We start from the raw sequence: 26,293 nt of genomic DNA on the forward strand, positions 1-26,293 counted from the left end.
ATCTTAAAGAAGAGAGTGCAGGTATGGCTCTGCAGACAGATCTCAGATGCAGCCCAGCATACGGTTGGCTTTCTGGGTTGCTTGCCTCATGGAAGACCACTAGGTTGGTCAGGCAAGACTTGGCCCTGGTGAAGACATGCTGTCTGTTTCGAACCACCTCCCTCTCTCCCTGTTAACAAATCTTCCAGGAGGATCTGTTCCAGGATCTTCCCAGGCACAGAGGTTAGGATCACAGGTTGGCAGTTCCCAGCATCCTCCTTTCTCCCCTTTTGAAAAATGGGTGCATTTTAATGAGTAGCTTGACCCAGGACTCCCACCATGCACAGCATGCCATGCAGACCCTGGTCATCCAAAAGAAAAAGCACCCCCTGGTTTCAGTTATTCAAGACATCTGAGGACTTTCTTGGAAGAATGCCATTCTATTCATCATTTCTACTGTCACAGTAAGAGACGTTCCCTTGTGGACTTCTTGCTCACCGGTGGCTTTCTCACCAGCACCAAGTAGGTGCTGTCTGCAGGATACTCGGTTCCAACGAGCTGAGTTTCTCCTGCTGACCAGGGATTAATGCAGCACAGCACAGCACAGGTTTGTGCCTTCCCAGATTAACTGGATTGTGGATCACTCAATCCTCAACATATAGCAGTCCTCAGGACTTATTTGTTATTGGGGCCTTTGTGGAAAGGATGGCTGTAGTCCTCTGCCTTTAATGAGAGTGAATTCTCTTCCTGGTAGTACTTTGCACCAGTTCCCCACCTCCTGGGGCCTATTGTAGTAGTCATTTTCCAGCTCTAATGGAACCCGTTGGTCAGCATTAACAGCAAGACTTGCTGTAGCCTTAGGCCACCAGCGGAGAAGGTTCACCCAGACATGCTTTCAGCTGGGATAGAGTTAATTTTTTTCTTAGCAGCTGGTACAGCGCTACGTTTTGTATTTAGTGTGACACTAGTGCTGATAACACACTGATGTTTTGCCTGTTGCTCAGGAGTGTTTATCTGAAGTCTTGGACTTTGCAGTTGCCCATGTTCTGCCAGTGAGCAGGTGCGCAAGAAACACAAACCAGAGGATGAGGAGGCTACAATTATCAGCAGAGGCAGAATAAGAACAGGTAATGGCCTGCGTGGAGACAGAGAAAGAATCCAAAAAGGTGTTAGAAGATGTCTAGACCATAAATCACCACTGAGTCGTGTAGGCACGTGAAGAACGCCTGAAGAATGCATGAAGGATGGGTGCATAGATTGCGAGGGTATAATTGTCCAGGGATTTCTTTATCCAGGCTCCCTGGGCAGAGACACACAGCTTGAAATGTTTTTTTCATTAGTACCATCTAAATGGATTATTTTATTTTTTTAAGATTTGATGTGTGAGACTCTGCTACAGGAAATGTAGGGTGGAGCCTGAAGGAATCGAAAGCACCCAAGAGTAAGCAAGGAGTTGTCACTGTGAAGGGACTCTGGTCCATTCAGCTGAAGTCTCAGGTGGTCTGTGTGACTCCTTGAACTCCTTGAACGGTGTGTGAATGCTCGGGCAGCAGCTTCTCCTTTAACAGGGCTCCCCCAATACTTCCCAAAAGGAACAGGGACGCTGTCGTTGTGCCATCTGTCTTCAAAACATTTAGAATCAAACCACTTTGTGCCCGAACACCTTGCAGTTGCCGTCTGCAGCTGGAGCTGTTGGGTGAGTTGGAAAGGTCACTCCCCCAACTCACTGCTTAGCAGAGGCCTTTGCACACCCAGGACCCCTATTAGGGTAGGGGCCACTTATGGAAGTCCCCATATGGAACCTTGAGGGGCACTGTTCGTCACTGATCTTCATCCGCACATTGAGCCGTTGAACACCTCTCTGTGGATGTGACCATCCAGCCAAGTCCTCATCCACTGAATAGTCCATCCATCAATTCCATCTGTCTCCAATTTAGGGGGACGCATTTTGTTGGGGATCTTGTCCAAGGCCTTGCAGAATTCTAGAGAGATGACCTCAGTAATTCTTCCGTCATCCACTCATGTAATCACTCCATCATAGAAGCCACTAGGTTGGTGAGGCAAGACTTGGCCCAGCTGAAGCCATGCTGGCTGTCTTGAATCATCTCCCTGTCCTCCATGTTAACATGACTTCCAGGAGGATCTGTTCCAGGGTCTTCCCAGGCACAGAGGTGAGGATCACGGGTCAGTAGTTCCCAAAATTCTCCTTTCTCCCCTTTTGAAAAATGGGTACACTGTTTCTCCTATTTGCAGTCACCAGGGACTTCACCTGACTGCCATGACTTTTCAAATGTCATGGAGAGCGGTTTGGCAACTACATCAGCCAATTCCCTCAGGACTTTGAGATGGATCTCTTACAGTGGGAGGAACTTGGCTCCCCCAGTCCTCATCCTGTGGTCCATCCACTCGAGAGCTGTGCGAAGAGAGATTGCCAGGGAAGACTGAGGCAAAAAAGTTGTCGAATACCTCAGCCTTCTGCTTGTCTCTTGTTACCAGTTTGTCAGTCGTGTTCATGGCGGAGCTGTACATTTTCTTTGACTCTCCTTTTCTGGCTGACATACGTGTAGAAGATCTTCTTATTATTATTCTTTGTGTCCATTGCCAAGTTATACTCCAGCTGTGCCTTAGCCTTCCTGACCCCTACCTACACAACTGGGCAACGTCCCTGTACTCTTCCCAGGATACCTCTCCATGCTTCCATGCCTGTGCATTTCCTTCTTGCCCCTTAGCTGCATCAGCTGGTCTTGATTCCGCCATGCCTGTCTCTTGCCTTCTTTGCCTGATTTCTTACAGGTGGAGATCGAGAGCTCTTGCCCTCTGTGGAAAGCATCCTTAAATACCAGCCAGCTCTGTTCTGCTCCCTTGTCCCTGATGGCCCTTTCCCAGGGCTTTCCATTGACTTATTCCTTCAACAGCTGGAAGTTTGCTTTCCTACAGTTCAAGGTCCTGCCTTTACTCTTTGCCTTACGCCCATCCCTCAGGACTGTGAAATCCACCAGGGCGTGATCACTGCAGCCCTGGCTGCCTCTGATCTTGATGTCTCTGATCAGCTCGCTTGCCTTGGTGACCAAGTACCAGTCCAGTATCACAGTCCATCTGGTAGGGCTGCCTATTACCTGGCCTAAGAATTTGTCCTTCCTAAAGAGTGCCCCCATTTCAGTCATTCAAGCCATTTGAGGACTTCTTTGCAAGAAAGCAATTCTATTCATCATTTCTACTGTCACAGTAAGAGACGATCACATGCAGACTTCTTGCTAGCCGGTGGCTTTCTCATGGAGAAAATGTCCTCACATTGTGCCAGGGGAGGTTTAGATTGAATATTAGCAGACATTTCTTCACCATAGCATTGTCAAGCATTGGCACAGTCTGCCCTGGCAAGTGGTTGAGTCATCACCCCTGGAAGTATCTACAAGATGTGTAGACTTGGTGTTTAAGGACATGGTTTACTGGTGGACATGTTAGTGTTAGGTCAACACTTGGACTGATGGTCTCAAGGATATTTTCCAAGACAAATGTTTCCATGATTCTTCTCAGGTTAACTGAACAGTGGGTCGTTCACTCCTCGATGTACAATCGTCTTTGCTACATCAGCTTGTCCTCAGGACTTACCTTTTTATCTGCGCCTTGTGGAAAGGACGGCTGTAGCCCTCTGCATTTCCCAAGAGCAAAGCCTCTCCCCAGTAAGAATTTTTGCTCACCAATTGTCCACCTCCTGGAGATCCCCCAAATACTTCCCCAATGTAGCATGGATGCTGTCTTTGCGCCATGCATCTGCTGAAACTCCAACACCTTTGGTGTCACAAACACTTTGTGCTTAAACACCTCACAGTCACCATCTGCAGTTGAAGCTGTCAGGAGAGTAGGAAAGGTCACTCCCCTCCCCTCACTGCTTTGCAGAGGCCTTTGCACAGCCAGGGCCCCTCTTAGGGTAAGGACCACTTCCCCTCCCCTGCATCTATCTGGGCCCTGGTGCAGCCAGAAGCTCAGTGCTCAGAACACCCACAGATGCCTGACAGCAAGTCCCTGCTCCCCACAATATTCCTGAACTCATCCCCAAACTGTAGAAATATACCTGCTCAACCTCACCTCAGCCAAGGGACAGAGCTTTCCCACAAACAACATCTCCACAAAGATGACTATCTCCAAACAAGGCGTTCAGGTGGTTTTTTTATTTCACTTTTACACACAAAGGTATCCAGTTCACAGCTTCATAACTGCAGCACAAGACACAGTGAGGGTTTCCAAATATCCTGTGCTACACGGCCTTCATTCAAACAACCCTTTATTATATGCGGGGTGACCACCTTCCTCAGAGGAACAGGCAAGATAATGCTCAAACACAGTTCACAGAGGAGAACGAGAAAGGGCAAAAAGGAGAAGGCAAATGCTCTAACACAAACCCACAAAATCCTATCGGGACAGCTTTCCACTCCCACCACAAAGCATCTGAATTCAAGAACAACAATGACGCGACCAACCTCAACCACCCTTTTCCAAGTTCATCTCGATTCTACCTTCAGACAAAGTCCTTAGAAGCAACTTGTGGAGTTTCCTTACAACGCTCCAAAGACAATGAACATGTTGTCACATCTCTGTGCAGTTACAGTCTATTCACAAGCAATTCCACTGTGTCAAAAGTCAAACAAGCGGGGCAGAGGAACAGCTTGGCCAAATAGGGGACTCCGCGTGGAGCTCAAGAGGAAAACCAAAACAACTGTGGAATTAATCTCAGAGTACTAAAGGAGCTGGTGGATGTTATTGCAGGACCCCTCTTCATCAGCTACCAAAGGTCTTGGGAGTCTGGGGAGGTCCTCACTGACTGCAAGCTAGCCAATGTTCTTCCTGTTTACAAGAAGGGAGTGAGGAGAGGGCCAGGGAACTACAGACCTGTTAGTTTCACCTCAGCTCCTGGAAAAATCATAGAGAAGATCATACTGGGTACCTCTGAAAGGCATTTCAACAGCAATGCATCAGGCACAGTCAGCAGGAGTTCACCAAGGGAAACTCCTGTTTAACTAGTTTGATATTCTTTTTTATAAGACCACCCACCTTGTGGATGAAGGGAAGTTGTTGGACGCAGTTTATCTGGATTTTAGTGAGGCTTTTGATACTGTTCCTCACAGTGTCTTAATGGGAACATTGTCCAACTGTAAGATAAGCAGGTTCATGGTGAGCTGGGTGAAGAACTGGCTGAAGGGCAGGGCTCAAGGGGTTCTAGTGAATGGGGAACATCTGGCTGGTGACCACTCACCAGCAGTGTTCCTCAGGGTTTAATTCTAGGGCCTGTTCTGTTCAATGTATTTATCAATGATCTGGATGCAGGAGTTGAAGGCACCATTAGCAACTTCGCTGATGATACCAAACTGGGAGGTGCTGTTGACTGTCTTGGGGGGCAAGAGGCCTCACAGAGGAATCTAGATAGACTGGAGTATTGAGGAATCATCAATGACATGAAATGTAGCAAGTTCTAATGCTGGATTCTGCACCTGGGATGGAGTAATGCTGAGCACAATTACAGATTGGGAGAACAGCTGCTCTCCAGAGGAGCCCTGCAGAAAGGGAGCTGGGGGAATGCTTCAAATCTATGTGAGGGTAGGTTCAGTCTTGACATCAAGAGTTAGGACACCAAGACTTAACCAGGCATTTACCTGGGCAATTAGGCCATGTTAATGTGTATTTTCCAAGTTGGAAAATTCTTGTCCTTTTAGTGAACTTCGCTCATTATAATATCATTATAATACCAAAACACACCTCCATCCCAAAAGCTACCTGCCTCCAGGCTGTGACCACCCCTCACTGAGCATAAGCCCTGAATTTCTTCTAGTCTACACCTTTAAATCAAAGTGAGGAAAATTTACACCAATCCTGACAAAGATATACATGACTGGAGTCACTCAATCTGCACCTAAATTATAAAAATGGCTTAAGAGAAGGCAGTGTTGGGGGAAGACCTCCATCGGAACGTCTGGGATAAGCCAACAGGCTGGACCTCTCTTCTCCTCCCTTACCTATTGGGTAAGAGCTCTGTGTGACGCGCGCTCAGTTACTAACATCTTGCAGCTACTTAGAATTATCCCGGATCAGTTTTGTTTTCGCAGTCAGTACCTGTCACCGACTGTCTCTGAATCTGTATCCTGTCACAAGCACATGTAATAAAATTTGTCACGTATAAATATAAGTTTCCGGAAACTTCAACAACTGCTACAGGGGATATAAGGGATTTGCCGGGTGCGCTGCCCGTGAGGGTCCCTGAACAGGTCACACGAACACCCTCTGACTTAGTGGAATCTCCAGAGGGATTTGTCCCAGTGACGCTGTCAGCATAAGCCTGACAGACCGGCCAAATTGTAAATGGTTCAAGGTAACCTCCCTTCTCCTTAAATGGTGTGTGGCAGGCGGGTCGGGTACAAGGGTCTCATCTTTCTTGGGAAATTGGTAGACTGGTCAAATTGAAAAGGGCTCGAGCTAGTCCCCCTCTCTATCCTCTGTTGACCTAACATTGTGTCTAATCATAGTATCATAGGATCATAGAATCATAGAATGGCATAGGCTGGAAGGGACCTCAGAGATCATCTCATCCAACCTCCCTGTCATGGGCAGGGACGCCTCTCAACTAGACCAGGCTACTCAAGGCTCCGTCCAACCTGGCCTTGAACACCTCCAGGGAGGGGGCATTCACAACCTCTCTGGGCAGTTTATTCCAAAGTCTTACCACCCTCGTACTGAAGAATTTCTTCCTAAGATCTAATCTAAATCTGTTCTCTTCCAACTTAAATCCATTTCCCCTTGTCCTATCACTGGACACTCTTGTAAAAAGTCCCTCCCCAGCCTTCCTGTAAGTTCCCTTCAGGTATTGGAAGGCAGCTATTGGGTCCCCCCAAAGTCTTTTCTTTTCAAGGCTGAACAATCCCAGCTCCCGCAACCTGTCCTTGTAGCAGAGGTGCTCCAGCCCCTGGATCATCTTTGTGGCCCTCCTCTGAACACACTCCAACAAATCTATGTCTCTCTTATGGTGAGGATACCAGAACTGGACACAGTATTCAAGATGGGGTCTCACAAGAGCAGAGTAGAGGGGGAGAATCACCTCTCTTGACCTGCTGACCACACTTCTCTTGATACATCTCAGGATGTGGTTGGCCTTCTGGGCCACATGAGCGCACTGCCGGCACATGTTGAGCTTCTCATCTATAAACACCCCCAAATCCTTCTCTTCAGGGTACTCTCAGCCCACTCTGTGTCCAGTTTGTATTTGTGCCTAGGATTGACGCAACCCAGTTGAAGGACCTTGCATTTTGCCTTGTTGAAGCTCATGCAGTTTGCACTGGCCCAATTCTCAAGCCTATCAAGGTCCCTCTGGATGGCATCTCTTCCCTCAAGCGAGTCCACAGCACCACACAACTTGGTGTCATCGGCAAACTTAGTGAGGGTACATTCAATGCTGTCATCCATGTCGCTGACAAAGATGTTGAACAGTGCTGGACCCAGAACAGACCCCTGAGGGACACCGTGACATCCAGTCCATTTTGTTCCATTCTGTTTCATTCCATGACATTCCATTCAATCCAAACAACATCTGTGCTGCTCTATTTCCAAGGCAATCCCAAGGACACAGCCCACCCATGCCCCAGTACGGGCCAAAGGAAACCCTTGTCGCTCATTTTGCCTCTCTCCTAGAGAAGGTGAGACTGCTGTACTCAAAGGGTCCAAATTCCCTTCTTGCCTGCTGAGCTGGAATTGTGCACATCACAATAATTAGATGTGAACAACTCCCTGCTTCACTGGCAGCCCTACAGCAGCACATGCAGACACACAACAGCTGTACAGACAGACAGAGTGACCAGAAAGCAAAACACACAGACCCCACACATCTGGGAGAAAGACATCCAGGACTCAGAGAAGAAAGAGCCTCGTGTGCACCACACTGTAACACAGTGCTCACAACTTCCGTGCTTTTCTGACCCAGGACGAGAGCTACGTGCATTTCAGCCAGGATGTGATTTCTCTGCCTGACGGTGCCACCGCGTTACATCACAGAAGAAGAGGTCCACGATCTGGCCTTACAGCAACTGAGACAAGAGCTCAGCTGGGGGCCCTGGACCTAACCCCACCCTCAAAGCATTTCAGAAACAGACTTAATAAACATGAAACATACTATTACCAGACTGAGGGAGCCTTTACTTTCTTTTGGTTGCTTTTGTTTTTTTGGAGGGGGACACCACCATCCTTAGGAATTTGAGAGAAATCAGTGACATCCTTGGCAAATGCAGATTTACTCTGGAGGAACCATTGCCACCCGTAGTAGCCCGGGCCTCTTCCTACGCAAGGCAGGAAGCTGACTCCATACTAGTTAAAGGAAAGACTATTGAACTGCTCCGCAGAGAGCGTCCCAGGGTTGTCTGGTGCCACGTCCTCCATGACGAGGGGGCCACAGGGGAAATCTTGTTCCTCCTCAGTGCCCCCACCCATGGCACAGTGCTGTGGGGGCAGGCTGGGGAGGATGGGCTTCAGGAACTTGAACTCGCTGTTGCCCGAGCCCGTCGTGAGGCTGATTTCATAGCAATAGGCGTGGGGCAGGGTCCCCGCAGTGGCTGCATCAGCCAGGCCGCTCTGCAAGTTGTCGGCGCTGTAAAGCACGTGTCCACCCTTCAGCTCCTTCCTCTTGCACACCTTGCGAGTCACAAAGGCTGCTGTGAAGATGAGGAAGACAAGGGAGATGAAGACCAAGGAAATGATTAAATAGGTTGTCAGGGAGCCATCCTCGTCCTCCGTGGTCAGGCTGCTGTGTGGTAGGTGCATGTCTGAGAAGTCATGGAGCAGGAGTGCGGTCAGGGCCGTGGTGGCCGACAGCGGTGGCCGCCCGTTGTCTCGCACCAGGACAACGAGCTTCTGCTTCACGGTGTCTCTCTCCGTCACCGGCCTCCTCAGCCGCACCTCCCCACTTTGGGCACCCACCGCAAACAGCCCAGGCTCGGTGGCCCTCAGTAGCTGGTACGAGAGCCACGAGTTCTGTCCTGAGTCGGCGTCAATGGCCACCACTTTGGTGACAAGGTACCCCGCCTCAGCCGACATGGGCACCAGCTCGCTGGACGGTGGGCTGCTGTCCTGGGCTGGGTGCAGCACCAGCGGCGCATTGTCATTTTCATCCACCACGACAAGGCGGACGGTGACATTGGCACTGAGGGGAGGTGACCCCGCATCGGAGGCGCTCACCAGGATCTCAATCTGCCTCACCTGCTCGTAGTCCAGAGGCCGCAGCACAAAGACCTGCCCATTCTCAGAGTTCACCGAGATGCAGGAGCAGGGAGGCCGCTCTGCAGGGTGGGCTGGTGCCAGCGAATACGTCACCTTGGCATTGGGACCCACATCAGCATCTGTGGCACTTACGGCTCCAACGAGCACCGTAGGGACATTGTTCTCACGCACGTACATGGTGTACGATGTCTGGTTGAAGACAGGAGCATTGTCGTTGACATCGGAAATATCCACTGTGAAGGTGTGGGTGCTGGTTAGAGGAGGGGACCCCGCGTCTGATGCTATGACAGTCAGGTGGTACTGAGCAATCTCCTCCCAGTCCAGCGTGCTCACGGTCACCAGCTCATAGTAATTTTTATAGGCCAGTCGCAGGGAGAATGACAGCTGGTCCTCAAGGGAGCAGGAGATCCTCCCGTTGGTACCTCCATCCCGGTCTTTGACAGTAAAGAGGGCGACCACTGTCCCGGGTAACGCATTCTCAGGGAGGGGGCTGCTGAAGGAACTGACCACCAGCTCTGGTGCATTGTCATTCACATCCACCACCTCCACCAACACCTTGCAGAATGCTGAGAGGCCCCCACCATCTGTGGCCCTCACACTGAGCTCGTATTTATCTGCTTCCTCAAAGTCCAGGGGCTTTGTGAGTTTAATTTCACCGCTCATTGGGTCAATCGCAAATGCCGAGTGGCTCTGGCCCAATGCTTGGCTGAACTGATAGGAGATTTCCCCATTAAGTCCCGCATCTTGATCGGTTGCCACCACGCTGAGAACCACAGAGCCCTCCGGGGCATTTTCCAAAACCTGTCCAATATACAGCTCCTGTGTAAGGACTGGAGCATTGTCATTTACATCAAGAATTACAATGTGGATTTGGGTGGTCCCACTCCTGGGCGGAGAACCCCCGTCCACTGCAATGAGACTGAAATCCACCTCTGCCTGTTCCTCTCTGTCTAATTGCTTTTCCAACACCAGTTCCACATACTCCTTGCCCTTAACCCGACTCCCAAAGGAGACACTAAAGTACTCATTGTCGGGAGCGATGCTGTATGCCTGGATGCTGTTGCTGCCGACATCCAGGTCCCGAGCCCCCTCCAGCGGGAAACGCGAGCCCAGCCCACTCGTTTCCGGGATTCTAAGGGTGACTCGTTCCTCCGGGAAAAGGGGCGAATGGTCATTGATGTCCTCCAGGGCCACCTCGAGCCGGAAGAACTGCAGGGGTTTTGCCAGCAGCAGCTCGAAGGGGAGCGTGCACGTCGCGGCCCGCCCGCACAGCTCCTCCCGGTCCAGCCTCTCGGCCACGACGAGGCGGCCGGTGCCGCGCTCCAAGCGAAAGTGCTGCCGGCCGTCCTCCGAGGCCAGGCGGGCGCGGCGAGCCGACAGCTGCGCCGGGGCCAGCCCCAAGTCCTCCGCCACGTTGGCGACCACGGAGCCGCTCGCCCCCTCCTCGGCTACGGAGTAGCGGATGGGCTCGCAGCGAGCGTGCGGCAGGCAGAGCAAAGCAGAGAGACAAAGCACTTGCCTTGCGATCGCCATCCCGGGCCGCCGGACAGCCTCCGTCCCGCCGATCGCCCGCGCAGTCCTCCGCGGAAAGCGGCGCCCGGCAGCAGCGCGGCGCGGAGGGGCGGCGGGCAGCCGCCTTCTCTCTGTCCCTCCGTCCGTGCGTCCGTCTGTCCCTCCCTCCGTCCGTTCGTCCCTCTCGCCCAGTGCGGCCGCCGGCCCGGCAGCGCCTGGCCCGGGGCCCCGCTCGCCGCCGCCGCGGCTGCCCGGCTCGGCTGGGCTGGGCAGGGCCGGGCTGGGCTCGGCCGCCTCCCCGCCCGCAGCCGCTCGGCGCCGCCTTGGCCGGGAGCGCCACCCTGCGGCCCAAGGCGGGACTGCGCCCGCCGCCGCCCGCTGCCCGCGCTGCCGCCGAGCCCGGCCTTGGTCCCCAAATGCCGCTCTGGGGGCGGCTCGTTCCTCGGCCCTGGCTGTGACGAGGGACCTTCGCCACAGCAGCCTCACCCGACCGGAGTTCCGAGGGGGTTTTACTGGTTTATGGGATAAAAAAAACCCAAACATAACTACAGAAAGCTTCTTGACGCCAAATATTCCACAGTGCCTTACGTTTATTGGAAGCAGTTTAGCCGATTTACTGTAGCATTACAAACAGCACTAATTCTACTTCATGCTCGCCAATCCTGAAGTGTTGTTTAACTTCAGCTTATCGGGAAAAAAAAAAAGATACATTGCTCAAAGCTCACTCTTTACAGTATGGAGAACCTGTAAATTATTGGTCAACTTTACAAAGTGTGCCAACGTCAGCCGTTTCTGATGTCATCAACTTCTGCTTGTTATTAAGGAATTCCTTTGCAAGCACCACTTAGTTTTGCTTAATATCTGTTTGGCCTGGTATGGAACAGAGTGCAGAAAAACAAGACACCATTACAGAGCCCTCTGCATAAGGAAAAAAAAAAACATAAAAAAGGTGATATAGGGAAAAGTCATCTTGAAGATCTGCTTCCAGGTTTCAGGATTTCCTTTAACGTCTAGAAGCAGTAGCACTCTTACAACCACACACCCAGTCTCAGTGTAATGAACATGCAACACAGTCCTCCTCCTCCATCCGTCTCACAATTACAAAACACCTACACGAATCATGTCCTGCTCAAGAGGAGAGCGGTTTTGCTCTCTCGCAGAGAAGCCTTAGACCTCCCTGGGCCTTTATTGGTGGGTGTTTGCTCTCTTCATCCTCTTTGCCCTGTGGGACATTAGCCGGTGAGGACAGACATGCTTGTCTCTCTCCTCACTTACTGGTGGGCGAGCCAAGGGTTTTGAGCAGAGTTGACATTGAGCTCCATCGCCCTGTTTGCAGGGCAAGCTGCTTCCCCAGGACTGGGACCTGTGTCTTCGGAGAGGGGAGCTCTGCCCTGCAAAGAACAGAGAGGTGCAGGTTGTCATTTGGGCGCTGAAGGTAAGCAGGGCCTGTCTTACACCACTGCGTGTGTGACACACCTCTTCTCTACCCAGAGGTTGGGGAGGTTAAGAGGAGTTTGGACCAGGCGGTGAGTCTCTGACCGGAACGGGGTCAATCTAAAGCTCGAAATCATACGCCACTGTGGACATCCTTGTCTCACCTGAGGCTACTACGGTTCATACATCCATATCCCTACTTCTCAGCTTCTCATGGTCCAACAGCCCCTCGTCGGGGTGACGCCAAAGACTCGATCTAACCAGCTCATAACAGCAGTGCGGGGGACGCCGAACACCCCCTCCTCCCGCCCAAGCACCACCTCCACCACCAGCTCCACAACATCCATAGTCCTTACTCCCAGCAGTGATCCCCACCCACCCCCCCACCCACCCCCCGCGCTGCTCCCTCCCCGCTCCCCCCTCGCCTCGGCCCGGTACACGCCCCTCACCTGCGCAGCCCAGTCGCCTTCTTCGCCGAGGTTGGCCGCCTCTTGCGAGCACAGCGAGCTCCGCGCTTGGGCCGGGCCGGCGGGCAGCCCGGCGGGGAAGCAGGGCAAGAGGGGCCTGAGGAAGCGGAAGTCGCTGTTGACGGTGCCGGCGGCGAAGCAGACGTCGTAGACGTAGCTGCGGGGCAGGGAGCCGGCGTCGCTCTCCGGGGCAGCCTTGGGGAAGGTGGGCAAGGTGTCCGCCTCGCTCCGCCCGGCCCGCCGCACCTTCAGCACCACGGCGGCCAGCGCGGTGGCCAGGAAGAGCGCCGAGACGCAGGCCAGGGAGGCGATGAGGTAGAGGGTGAGCGGCCCGTCGGGCTCGGCGGCCGGCGCCTCGTCGCTCAGGCGCAAGTGCGCCTCGGAGAAGCCGTCGGCCAGGGCGATGGCCAGGGTGGCGGTGGCGGAGCGCGGCGGCTGCCCGCGGTCTCGCACCAGCACGACGAGCCGCTGCCGGGGCGCGTCCCTCTCGGCCACGGCCCGCGCCGTGCGCACCTCGCCGCTGTGCAGCCCCACGCGGAACAGCCCCGGCTCCGTCGCCTTCGCCAGCTCGTACGACAGCCACGCGTTCTGCCCCGCGTCCGCGTCCACCGCCACCACCTTGGCCACCAGGTAGCCCGCGCGCGCCCAGCGCGGCACCAGCTCGCCCGACGCCGCGCTGCCCTCGGCCCGCGGGTGCAGCACCACGGGCGCGTTGTCGTTCTCGTCCCGCACCAGCACGCGCACCACCGCCTGGCCGCTCAGCGCCGGCGCCCCGCCGTCGGCGGCGCGCACCGCCACCTCGAAGGCGCGCACCTGCTCGTAGTCCAGCGGCCGCACCACGTAAACGTCCCCGGTCTCGGCGTTCACCGCCACCTCGGGCTGCTCCTCACCCTCCTGCCGCACCAGCGCGTACCTGACGCGCGCGTTCTCTCCCGCGTCCGCGTCCGTCGCCTTCACGCTGCCGATCCGCAGCATCGGGCCGTTGTTCTCCGCCACCGACATGCTGTACAGCTCCTGGATGAACGCCGGCGCGTTGTCGTTCACGTCGCCGATCTGCACCAAGATGCTTTCCCGAGAGCTCAGCCGCCTCCTGCCCCAGTCCCGGGCGGTCACCGTGATGTTATACTCGGCCGTCCTCTCCCTGTCCAGCGCCGCGCTCGTACGCAGTTCGTAGTAACCATCGGAAGTGGGAGTGAGACTGAAGGGCACGTCGCCCTCGATCGAGCACTCTGTCCTGCCGTTGTCGCCGGAGTCCCGGTCCCGCACACTGAACAGGGCCACCACGGTGCGGGCCGGGGCGTCCTCGGGAATGGAGGCTGTCAGGGAGGTGAGCGCTATCTCCGGGGCGTTGTCATTCACGTCCAAGATCTCCACATGCACTTTGCAATGCGCAGACAGTCCCCCCGCCGTCCGTGGCTCTCACCATCATCTCGTGGCTTTTCTCTTCCTCGAAGTCCAAGTTGCCCGAGACCCGAATCTCCCCGGTGTCCGGGTTCAGCTGGAAGAGCTGCCAGGACCGCTCCAGTATCTGGGTGAAGGCGTACCGCACTTTCCCGTAGGACCCCGCGTCGGGATCGGCGGCCGCGACTCTGACCACCAGCTGCTCCGGGGGGCTGTTCTCGGCCAGGCGCACCTCGTAGACCTCCCGGCTGAACACCGGGATGTTGTCGTTGGCATCGAGCACCACGATCCGGATCTGAGCCGTGCCCGACCTGGGTGGTGAGCCCCCGTCGGTAGCGGTGAGGAGTAAATTCATCTCCGGCCGCTCTTCGCGGTCCAGCTGCCGCTCTAGGACGAGCTGCGGGTATTTGACTCCGTCTTTCCTTGTTCCGATAGCGAGAGAGAAGTACGAATTGGACCCGAGGCTGTAGTTCTGCAAACCGTTACTGCCCACGTCCTTGTCCTGGGCGCTTTGCAGAGGAAAACGAGTCTCAGGAGGTGTCGTTTCCAGAATCTCTAAAACCATCTCCTTCTCCGGGAACACGGGCGAGTTGTCGTTCACGTCACGAACCTCCACCTCCCCTCGGATCAGCTGCAACGGATTTTCAAAGAATAGCTGAAAGAAGAGCGTGCAGCTATCGCTCCGCGGGCACATCTCCTCTCGGTCCAATGACTCCGTTACCGTCAGGACTCCGGTGTTTTGATTGAGGCGGAAAAGCCGCTCGTTCCCCTCGGACACAACGCGGGCCTTGCGAGCCGCGAGCTGGCTCGGAGAAAGCCCCAGGTCCTTGGCGAGATCGGCCACCAAGGAGTCCCTCTGCATTTCCTCGGCCAGAGAATAGCGGAGGGTTTCGGCCCCGCTCTGACACACGCACACGCTCACAATCAACCAGATCACTTGCCTCTCGCTGCCTCCGCTCCGGCTCCCCCACGCCATTGCTCTCCGCAAAAGCCGCCCGCCGTCCTCCCTGGGTCCCGGCGGTTTCAAGCAGCGTCCGTGGCAGAGAGACGTTTGTCAGAAATCCCCGGGGCTTGAGGGCGTCTGAAAGCCCCCGAGCACCCCGACTCCGTGCCCCTGCAGTCCTTCCCGAGCAGCTCACACCGCTTTTTTTTTTTTGGTTTGTGTCTTTGTCTCCCGTTGCCGTTAAACCCGGTGCGGGCAGAGGAACGAGCCGCTCCGTGGCCAACACCCCCACCCAGCGTCGCGAGGCGGAATATTTCCCTCTGCCTTCTCTCTCCTGCCGGGCACAGCTGCTGCTTGGCACTTGGCCCCTTCAATCTGCCTTCTCCGTGCCAAAGCGAAGCCGAAAGGTGCTGTGGAAACGCTCTCCTTGCTTGCAAGCAGGATCCCTCCCCGCTTATAGAGCGTTGGTCTCTATAAGTGATACCCATATCACTTCCCAGCTCGCAACTGCCAGCTCCTTTTTCTCTGTTTCCTTCTCTGTTGTGCAGACATTGCAAGATCTGCCACCCCTGCATTGCGGGATTTTCCTTCTCTTCTCCCCTTGTTGGTGAGCACAGGACGGTTGTCAAGTGGGGCGGGTCACAGAAGCTCCGCTATGGAATACGAGAGTAGGTGCCAGGGAAAGGTCCCGAGATCAAATGCTTCCCCATCCCCCAGCTCACAACACACTGGAATGATATTGCTGTTCTAGAGCACATCATCCTTCTGCTGTTTTCACATTGTGTTGCACACCTCGCCCAAATGACACACAACTTTAACGCTTTTCTATGGTTTTTCTCTTTTATTGTCAGGAGTATCCTTATCCACACCTCCAGCCTGCTGGCGCACCCCTGATAAGGTGTGTCATTGTATAACACGTTCGTGAAAATGTCCCCACAAACCCCGAAATGCTGCAACCTGCTCGCGTGCTTTGGAGCTACACAGTCCCTTCTCCTCTGATGGCCCCACAGAGGCTCCGAAATACCTTAAAGCTCCCCGTACTCCGGGGGCAAACCCCAACTCCTGTACCTGGGTAAGGACATGGGGCCAACGGCTCTTGCAGATAAAAGACAAGGAAACCAACAGGTCCTGAATTAAAGCCCCGGCTGCACAAAGGCCAACGAGCAGGAGCTGACGGAGACAAGAGCAAAGACCAGAGATCTAAGGCCGCCGGTCGACGGGCCATTAAAGGAACCATTCAAGTGTTAAACGCCGTGAACGTCGTAAGGGGCAGAAAAAAAACACAAAACCCTAACAACAACCATACCAAAGAGATTATGAGAAAGGGTCTCTTAGGAAAGAGCAAAGTGATGACGAGAGGATTCAACGGGGTTCTAGGAATATGCAAAGCTTGTTATTGGCTGATTCTAATTCGGGAATTAACCTCATTCGGATAAAAGGATCTAATTCGATAAAAGGGAGAGGTCAGGGGCGGACCTGGGAGGAAGAAGTGTGGGGAAACGGTGGTGGGAGGGGAGCGCGAGGCAGGATCGGTGCCGGAGACCGGCTCAAAACCCCGGGGTCAGGCACTCGTCGCCGGCCCTGGGGATCGATTTACACCGCGCCTGCTGCTGCGGAGCCAGCAAAGGCACACGCCGTGTGCTGGAGATGGGCACGGCTGTCGCCAAGAGCAGTCCTGCTCTAACGGAATAGAAAAACGGAGGAGAAAACAAAACATGGCTTGCACGACTTGGTTTTGGTTCAAGCAATTTGAATTCAACTTTTACTAGAAAAGGATTTTTTTTTTTTTTTAATATAGAAAGTATCCTAACCTCTCTGGTTTTAACTCCTTTCCATTAATTTCCTAAGAGTTTTTCCTATTATTTTTATACTCACCAGGTGAAGCCCTAGAAATTCGCTGATGCCTTCACAAGTTTTAAAATAAAAACTTCGGAACTCTATCAGTAGGAGAAAGTAACAATCAGGGTTGACTTCAGGATTCCCCTGAATTTCAGCTACTAGAGGACTTTGCAAGGATGCAGCCATTTTTGATGATTTCCTCTTACCGTCCCTTGACTTGGAAGCGTGGTAGGATCTAAAAGGCTCACTTCCATCAAAGGTCAGGTCAGCTCTTTCTTCCTTTCTTCCCTGCCAGGGACGTGTCCATCTGCCTGGTTTCTGTCATTATCACCAACCCAGGAACTTGATGTAAAACCAACCGTAGGCCAAGTACGGGAGTAGACACGATGAGAACGTGGCATCTCTCCTCATTCGCGCTGTGCAAAAATAACAGTAACACCTGGAATCCATGCGCTTTGTGCTCCTGCTCAGCTCTTGGCATCTCTGAGAGCGGTAGGCATATTTGCTTCTCCATAACCCAATCCTTGGCACCACTACACAGCAGGGAAGAGACACAAGCTGAGAAGAGCTTCCACAGACACTTCCCACCCTGACTGCAGGAATTCTGTAATCGTTACTCCGCTCATTTCAGAAGATAAATGGTGTCCTTCAGCTTCAGGTGTAGAAGGGTGGAAGAGGAACAGTGATGCTTAATGGAGCTCTTGGCTAGGACCGTATCTTTGCACATCAGAAGACGCTGCTCTAAGAGTGAAGCTCATATTCTTGCAGATTTTAGAGAAGCATGAAATAAAGAGGGTCACTCACCGTGCACCACTGGATGGCTAATGCTTGTGTTTTCCATTGGGCGACAATGATAAAATGGATGTGCATGATTGGAAAAAAGAAGGCGGCACACTGTGGTTTAGGACAGACTAAGGAACCACAGCCATAGGAATAATGTAATTTGCATACGTGTCAGGGATTCACTTACCTCCTAGAGCACATAGTGATGTTGCAGGCTTCCTCGTTTTTTGGTTTAGTGATGATGTCTTTATCCTGAGAAGGGAGCTTAAAATGACCTAAAAATCAGTTCTTAACACTAGAAAAGAGCTACAGCAACATGCCCTGCTCAGTTCCTGGTATGTCTATTTCAGAACACAGTGCTCCTTTAAAGAGGGTTCTGCCCACAAACCTGCAGCCTCAGCAACTTCAGTTTCCAAAATCCCTTCTTGGTCTTCCAGCTGGGAATTCAGATCTGCTGAGTGAAATCTCAGACGCCCCAGGCTGGGTTTTGTTCCCCTCTGGATAAAGGCTTCTTCCCCATCCCTGGAGCCACTACCCATTCATCTCCAGCACACCGGGAGGACTTGGTGGCTTGGGAGGAGCAGTTTCCTGAAGACCAAAGGCACAGATGCTTCCCCAAGTCACTGGGGTTTCCGTGCTCGAGAGCAAAGAGAGTCCAACGTTCCCACCTCTCATTCCCAGGCACCTCCCAGGATGAATTTCTTCCTTCACCTCTAGCATTCAGCCAGCGCCTGAATTCCCAACTCTACTGCGCAACTGCTGCCCTGAGCCCTGTGCTGGATGCAAACGTGAGGAAAGCTGGGAGAATCGTTTCCAACCTTCTGGTTGTCCATTGTACTGTAAATACCACTGGTATGTGTCCTGTTTGTGGTTATTTTTCTGAGAGATTGTAGAGTCATAGAATGATTTGAGTTGGAAGGGACCTCAAAGATCACCTAGTTCCAAACCCCCTGCCATGGGCAGTTGCCCAAAGCCTCATCCAACCTGGCCTTGAACACTTCCAGGGATGGGGCATCTACAACTTCTCTGGGCAACATGTTCCAGTGCCTCACCACCCTCAGAGTGAAAAATTTCTTCCTTACATCTAATCTAAATCTCCCCTCTTTCAGTTTAAAGCCATTGCCCCTTGTCCTGTCACTACACACCCTTGTAAAGAGTCCATCTCCAGCTTTCCTGTAGGCCCCCTTTAGGTACAGGAAGGCTGCTATAAGATCACCCCAAAGCCTTCTTATCTCCAGGCTGAACAGTCCCAACTCTCTCAGCCTGTCTTCATAGGATAAATGCTGCAGCTCTCAGATCATCTTTGTGGCCCTCCTTTGGGCTCACTCCAACAGCTCCATGACCTTCTTGTGTTGGGGACTCCAGAACTGAACACAGTACTGCAGGTGGGATCTCACAAGAGCAGAGTAGAGGGGCAGAATCCCCTCCCTCGAACTGCTGCCCACCCTACTCTGGATTTAGCACAGGATACAGTTGGTTTTCTGGACTGCCAGCGCACATTGCTGGCTCATGTTGAGCTTCTCATCAAGCAACACTCCCAAGTCCTTTTCCTCCAGGCTGCTCTCAATCCATTCTCCTCCCTCCCTGTACTTGTGCTTGGGATTGCCCCAATCCACATGCAGGACCTTGCACTTGGCCTTGCTGAACTTCTTGAGATCCACCTCTCAAGCCTGTCCAGGTCCCTCTGGATGGCTTCCCTTCCCTCCAGCGTGTCAACCACACCACACAACTTGGTATTGATAGATATTGAACAGCACCAGCCCCAATACTGACCCCTGAAGAACACCACTCGTCACTGGCCTCCAGTTGAACATCGAGTCACTGACTGCAACTCTTTGAGTGCAACCATCCAGCTAATTCCTTATCCATCAAGTGGTTCATCCATCAAATCCGTGTCTCTCCAGTTTAGAGACAAGGATGTTGTGTGGGACAGTATCAAATGCTTTGGACAAGTCCAGGTAAATTATGTCAGTTGCTCTTCCCTTGTCCAGCAACGCTGTAATCCCATTGTAGAAGGCCACCGAATTTTTCAGGCAGGATTTGCCCTTAGTGAAACCATGTTGGCTCTCACCAGTCACCCATTTACTTTCCATGTGCCTTAGCATAGTCACCAGGAGGATCTGCTCCATGATCTTGCCGGGCACAGAGGTGAGACTGACTGGCCTGTAGTTCCCTGGGTCTTCATTTTTTTCACTTTTTAAAGATGGGGGCTATGTCTCCCCTTTTCCAGTCCGTGGGAACTTCACCAGACTGCCCTGACTTCTCAAATATGATGGATAGTGGCTTAGCAACTTCATCCACCAGTTCCCCCAGGACTTCCGAATGCACCTCATCAGGTCCCATGGACTTGTCCACCTTCTGGGTTCCTTAGATGGTCTTGAACCTGATCTTCTCCTACAGTGAGCGGTTCTTCATTCTCCCAGTCCCTGCCTTTGCCTTCTGTGACTTGGGCTGTGCAGCTGGAGCTCTTGCCAGTGGAGACTGAGGCAAAGAAGTCATTGAGTACCTCAGCCTTCTCCATATCCTGGATAACCAGGTCTTACATTTCCTTCCAGAAAGGGCCCACGTTTTCCCTAGTTCTCTTTTTATCACTGACATACCTATAGAAGTTTTTCTTGTTGCCCTGATGTCCCTGGCCAGATTTAACTCTATCAGGGCTTTAGCTTTCCTAACCTGATCTCTGGTCGCTCGGACAGTTTCTCTGTACTCTTCCCAGGCTACCTGTCCTTGCTTCCACTCTCTGTAGGCCTTCTTTTTGTGTTTGAGTTGGTCCAGGAGCTCCTTGTTCATCCATGCAGGCCTCCTGGTGTTCCTGCCTGACTTCCTGTTTGTTGGGATGCACCATTCCTAAGCTTGGAGGAGATGATCCTTTAATGTTATCCAGCTTTCTTGGGTCCCTCTTCTCTCCAGGGCTTCATCCCATCGTACTCTGCCAAGCAGATCCTTGAAGAGGTTGAAGTCTGCTCTCCTGAAATCCAGGGTAGTGAGCTTGTCGAGCACCCTCCTTGCCTCCCTGAGGATCTTGAACTCTGATATTTCATAGTCACTGCAGCTAAGGCTGTCCCTGAGCGTCATGTTCCCACCAGTCCCTTCTTGTCGGTGAGAACAAGGTCCAGCAAAGCACCTCTCCTCGTTGGTTCCTCTATCACTTGGAGAAGGAAGTCATCATCCATGCATTCCAGGAACCTCCTGGATTGCCTATGCCCTGCTGTGTTGTCCCTCCAACAGATATTGGGGGTGCTTAAAGTCCCCCATGAGGACCAGGGCTCATGAACGTGAGGCTGCTCCTATCTGGCTGTAAAGGACCTCATCCACTCGGTCCTCCTGGTTAGGTGGCCTGTAGCAGATCCTCACTACTGTCAGCTGTCCCTGCTCTCCCTTTAATCCTGACCCATAAGCTCTTACTTAGCTCCTCATCCGTCCCCAGGTGCAGCTCCATGCACTCCAGCTGGTCTTTGACATAGAAAGCAACACCTCCTCGTCTCCCCTCCCTATCTTTCCTAAAGAGTCTGTATCTTTCCATTCTGACACTCCAGTCGTAGGATTCATCCTACCACGTCTCTGTGATGCCAATAAGATCACATAAACTGATCTCCTCTCTCAGTCTGCGTTCAGTCCAGTTAACACTTTCCCCATCACTCTGCTAAACGGAAACATTTCCTTCTCGCGGTATTAAGTGGGCGCTTACCGATCAACGGGCTCTGCCTGAGTCACCCCAGACCTGCGGCGAAATCCTCCCACATCTCCCAGGGATGGACCGAGGAGACCGTCTCCCTCTTTCACATCCCCGGCTTCTGCCTTGTGCTCTCGGCGTTTCCAGACAGTTCTCGATGAGGCTCATCCCTCGGAAAGGCTTTGAACTTGGGCGTATTCCAGTGCAAGCGGCATATTTGGGCTGAGCTCTCAGCTGATGTCAGCCGTGCAGCATCTGACCGGTGCTCCCCGCAGCACCCCCCGCCCGGCACCAGCGATACTCGCCCAGCGCTGTCCAACAGCGGCACCAGGCGGCCAATGCGGGAAATGCACATGGGCGACCACCCCCCCACCCACCGTAGCCTCAGCACGCGTCTCCACTCTTGGATTCTGGTTGTTGATAGTGCAAATGATTGAACACATTTCCCTGTCTTTGGCAAATAAATGCAAATTCCCCGGTATTGGACACTTTTAAGGTTCAACTGGACAGAGTGCTGGGCCATCTTGTCTAGAAAGTGCTTTTGCCAAGAAAAGTTGGACCAGATGATCCTTGAGGACCCTTCCAATCTGGTGTTTTGTGATCCTGTGATTCACTTTTTAAAGTCCTTCTTCAGACATTTGGTTTGGCACTAATTATCCAGGCCAGTATGGAACGTCTAGAAGACATCCTGTACAAACCTTCTGTTAAATGGGCTTAACAAAGAAGCATGCTATGGGCAGACATAGCAAACATTGCTCACGTGTTGTGTATGACATCTTCCAGAAGTCAGAGAGACAATCGAGGCGTTTTCAAGCACAGGCTGGTTGCGGGAGGCTCAGAGTTTTGTCTGTTTTCAATTTCACAAGGAGATCTCCAGCTCTTGTATGTCCTCTCCTAAAGTGATGGGAAGTTAACAACCAATTCAGTATTAATTACATGGTGAACCTCCACCGCACCTTGGCTCAGCTGCAACTGGTTTCCAAAGAGTATCTTAAAGAAGAGAGTGCAGGTATGGCTCTGCAGACAGATCTCAGATCCTCTGTTGGTCCAGCAACTCCTTTCACTTTCAGTACTCTGGTGTTTTGAATGAGGCAGAAATGCTCTCCTTCTCCACATTTCTTCCTAGGTAGCAGTGCGTTCTTTCTACTACCACCAGTTCGTGAGGCTCTCTGTTTTAAAGTCTCCCCTGTATAGCTTCCAATTTTGAAGAATAAAAGGAAATTCCCTCCTTCAAAAGTCTGTGCTCATATATCTTCTCAGAGTCATTCTGCACTCTCCAGTCTCCAAAGGTAGTGCTGGACAGAAGATACCTGCCAGGTATCTACTCAGACCTTTTCCATCCTACAGCTTTTGCAGGCAATGAATTCTTGCTCTTTTCTCTCCAGCCATGAGTGCTTCTCATTTGAAAATAAAACCTCTCAGCTTCAATGCTTTGCTGCTACGAATGCCTTCTGAAGCCAAGTAATTATTCTCATCTTTGTAAACTTTGTGCTTAGTGAGCTGCAATTTTTCCATCCTCACCCTCACTCCTATGTCAAATACGCAGCAATTTTCTTCATAAATCCCTGGAACCATGTGTTTTCTTTCATCCTGAGGTCTCAAATGGCCCACCAATAACATTTTGATTTCTAGCTCCAAGTCAATGTCTTTTGTGGCGGAAAATGTAATCTACTGAGATTTTTTTTCATGTTCTTGTGTCCAGTTTCCATATGACTCCTTCCATGGCTTCCTGAAGTGGCTGTTTCGGTTGACTGGGAGATGATTGATCCAAATGGGAAGCCACATGATGAACAGTGAAGCAGCACAAATTTATCAGGCAATTCAAGTCCACTGGGTGAATAATCTCGGCTTTCTGTGTGATTTCATGAAGCAACAGAGATTAAGATGATTTTCTCAGTGACAGTTGGATAACCTTGAAAAAGAGACTTCAGGGACAAAAGTGTCACACGGGCATTTCATGAACAAGGGCAAGAAACTTCCAGCTTGTGAAGAAATGTTTCTATGATTTGTTACTTGAAGATAGTGACTAGAAATGACTGAAGGAAAACAATAAGAAAGTGAGAAATAGCCAGACTGTATGCTGTTCTGGGCACAGAAATGGCACATTTTATCATTAATGGACAGATCAGGAAGGAAAGGGTATGGAGAAAGGCTGGCCTTAGGCTGATTTTGAAAACCTAGCTGGTCATCTGAGGAGAGACACAGGGATTCAGCTGAGAAGCAGATTTGGAAGTGAAGGAGAGAAAGGCAGAGCAGAAGGAGGGATAGCAATGGTTAGAGAAGGGAAAGGTGCTACACAAGAGAGGCCAAGAGAGGAATAGAATCATAGAATGGTTTGGGTTGGAAGGGACCTCAAAGATCATCTAGTTCCAACCCCCTTGCCATGGGCAGGGAAACCCTCCACTACACCAGGTTGCCCAAAGCCTCATCCAACCTGGCCTTGAACACTTCCAGGGATGGGGCATCTACAGCTTCTCTGGGCAACCTGTGCCAGTGCCTCACCACTCTCAGAGTGAAAAATTTCTTCCTTACATCTAATCTAAATCTGCCCTCTTTCAGTTTAAAGCCATTGCCCCTTGTCCTGTCATTACACACCCTTGTAAAGAGTCCATCTCCAGCTTTCCTGTAGGCCCCCTTTAGGTACTGGAAGGCTGCAATAAGATCACCTCAAAGCCTTCTTATCTCCGGGCTGAACAGCCCTAACTCTCTCAGCCTGTCTTCATAGGATAAATGCTGCAGCTCTCAGATCATCTTTGTGGCCCTCCTCTGGGCTCACTCCAACAGCTCTATGACCTTCCTGTGTCGGGGACTCCAGAACTGAACACAGTACTGCAGGTGGGGTCTCACAAGAGCAGAGTAGAGGGGCAGAATCCCCTCCCTCGACCTGCTGCCCACCCTACTTTGGATGTAGCACAGGATACAGTTGGTTTTCTGGGCTGCCAGCGCACATTGCCGGCTCATGTTGAGCTTCTCATCAAGCAACACTCCCAAGTCCTTTTCCTCTGGGCTGCTCTCAATCCATTCTCCTCCCTGCCTGTCCTTGTGCTTGGGATTGCCCCGACCCATGTGCAGGACCTTGCACTTGGCCTTGTTGAACTTCATGAAGTTCTCACAGGCCCACCTCTCAAGCCTGTCCAGGTCCCTCTGGATGGCATCCCTTCTCTCTAGCGTGTCCACAACACCACACAACTTGGTGTCATCTGCAAACTTGCTGAGGGTGCACTCAATCCCACTGTCCAGGTCGCTGATGAAGATGTTAAATAGCACTGGCCCCAGTACTGACCCCTGGGGAACACCACTCGTCACTGGCCTCCACTTCAATATTGAACTGTTGACCACAACTCTTTGAGTGTGACCATCCAGCCAATTTCTTATCCACTGAGTGGTCCATCCATCAAGACCATGTTTTTCCAGTTTAGAAAAAAGGATGTCATGTGGGACAGTATCAAATGCTTTAGATAAGTCCAGGTAGACGATGTCAGTTGCTCTTCCCCTATCCATCAATGCTGTAACCTCATCATAGAAGGCTACCAAATTTTTCAGGCAGGATTTGCCCTTAGTGAAGCCATGTTGGCTGTCACCAATCACCTCCTTATTTTCTATGTGTCTTAGCATAGTCGGCAGGAGGATCTGCTGGCATAAAGCGAAGGCTGCCCTCAGCCCGGTGCCAGCCATGACCGACGCAGCCTCCCAGACGGTCCCCCGCTTGGTGCCCGCGGCCACCAAGGTAAGCTGTAGGACTTGTCCCCCAAGTGTATCGGCTCAGGTCACCACCGGGGAAGTCACTTGTGGGAGCTGTGCCAAGGTGGAGGAACTCCTCCGCCTGATGACAGAGCTCAGAGAGGAGGTGAACAGGTTGAGGGCCATCAGGGAGTGCGAGAGGGAGATTGACCAATGGACCAGCACCCTGTGCTCCCTCCTGCAGACCCAACAGGCTACCACAGCTGCTCTGACTGAGGAGCCTCGACCCTCTCCCCGCCTGGCTGGGAAGAGGAATCCAGGTGGGAATGAGGAATGGCAGCAGGTCCCTGCCCGGCGCAGCAAGCCTGCCCCCTCTGCTCCCTCATCTACCTCCCAGGTTCCGTTGCACAACAGATATGAAGCTCTGCAAGTGGAACCAACCCCCAGGGAGGATGACGATGCACACATGCTAGTATCCTTCCCAAGGTCCATACATACCATTAAGACATCCTCAGTTAAGAAGTAAAGGAGGGTGATTGTTTTAGGTGACTCACTTTTGAGGGGTGTGGAGGGCCAGATTTGTAGACCTGACCCTTTACATAGGGAGGTCTGCTCCCTTCCTGGGGCAACAATTAGGGATGTGATAAAAAAACTCCCGTCTATAGTCAGGCCCACAGATTACTATCCTCTTCTTATTTTCCAAGTTGGTATTGATGGCTTTAGGAAAAGAAACATCCGGGCAATTAAGAGGGATCTCAGGGTTTTGGGAAGAATGGTGAAGGGATCGGGGGCCCAAGTGATATTCTCCTCTATCATACCAACTTCGGGACATGACATGGCATGGAAAATAAAGAGCGAGGATTTAAATAATTGGCTACATATGTGGTGTGAGGAACACTACCTAGGGTTCTTTAACCACAGGCTGACCTTCTCAAGGCCAGACCTTCTATCCAGGGATGGGGCGGATTTGTCTCCATGGGGAAAAGGCTTCTTGCTACAGAACTAGCTGGGATTGTCAATAGGGCTTTAAACTAGATGTGAAGGGGGTGGGGGGCATTGCCAGACTTGGAGGAATAACAGCCGAGGACGGCCCTCCAGTGTCTGATGAGAGGAGTGTAGGCAGGTACCTTCGGCCTGCCGCCTCAGTGATAGTAGGGGGTGATATGTGTAGTAAGGGGCAACACACAAGTTGCCTTGAGGTAAAAGAAAATCCCAAAAATAATGGCTCAGGAATTAAAGCTACCCCCCCTAGGGGTGCGATGGGGTCGAGAGCCCAACTTATGTGCTTCTATACGAACGCACGCAGTATGGGCAATAAACAAGAGGAAC

The 26,293-nt window shown here is 52.2% G+C and overlaps 1 protein-coding gene and 1 pseudogene across 1 annotated transcript; both read right to left on the reverse strand.

Moving 5' to 3' along the window:
* Positions 1-8,322: 8,322 nt before the first annotated feature.
* Positions 8,323-10,764, reverse strand: LOC147527682 (protocadherin beta-15-like). The gene has a single exon (XM_086621858.1). The coding sequence runs from the start codon at positions 10,762-10,764 to the stop codon at positions 8,323-8,325; it is 2,442 nt and encodes an 813-aa protein (XP_086477984.1).
* Positions 10,765-12,014: 1,250 nt separating this feature from the next.
* LOC147527683 (protocadherin beta-16-like) lies at positions 12,015-15,021 on the reverse strand (annotated as a pseudogene).
* Positions 15,022-26,293: the final 11,272 nt, after the last annotated feature.

This window comes from Tauraco erythrolophus, chromosome 16 (assembly GCF_009769465.1).
Source record: "Tauraco erythrolophus isolate bTauEry1 chromosome 16, bTauEry1.pri, whole genome shotgun sequence".
Classification (NCBI taxonomy): domain Eukaryota; kingdom Metazoa; phylum Chordata; class Aves; order Musophagiformes; family Musophagidae; genus Tauraco; species Tauraco erythrolophus.

Excerpts from the sequence above, each read along its gene's own strand:
- LOC147527682 (XM_086621858.1), bottom strand. The coding sequence starts at position 10,764 with ATGGCGATCGCAAGGCAAGTGCTTTGTCTCTCTGCTTTGCTCTGCCTG.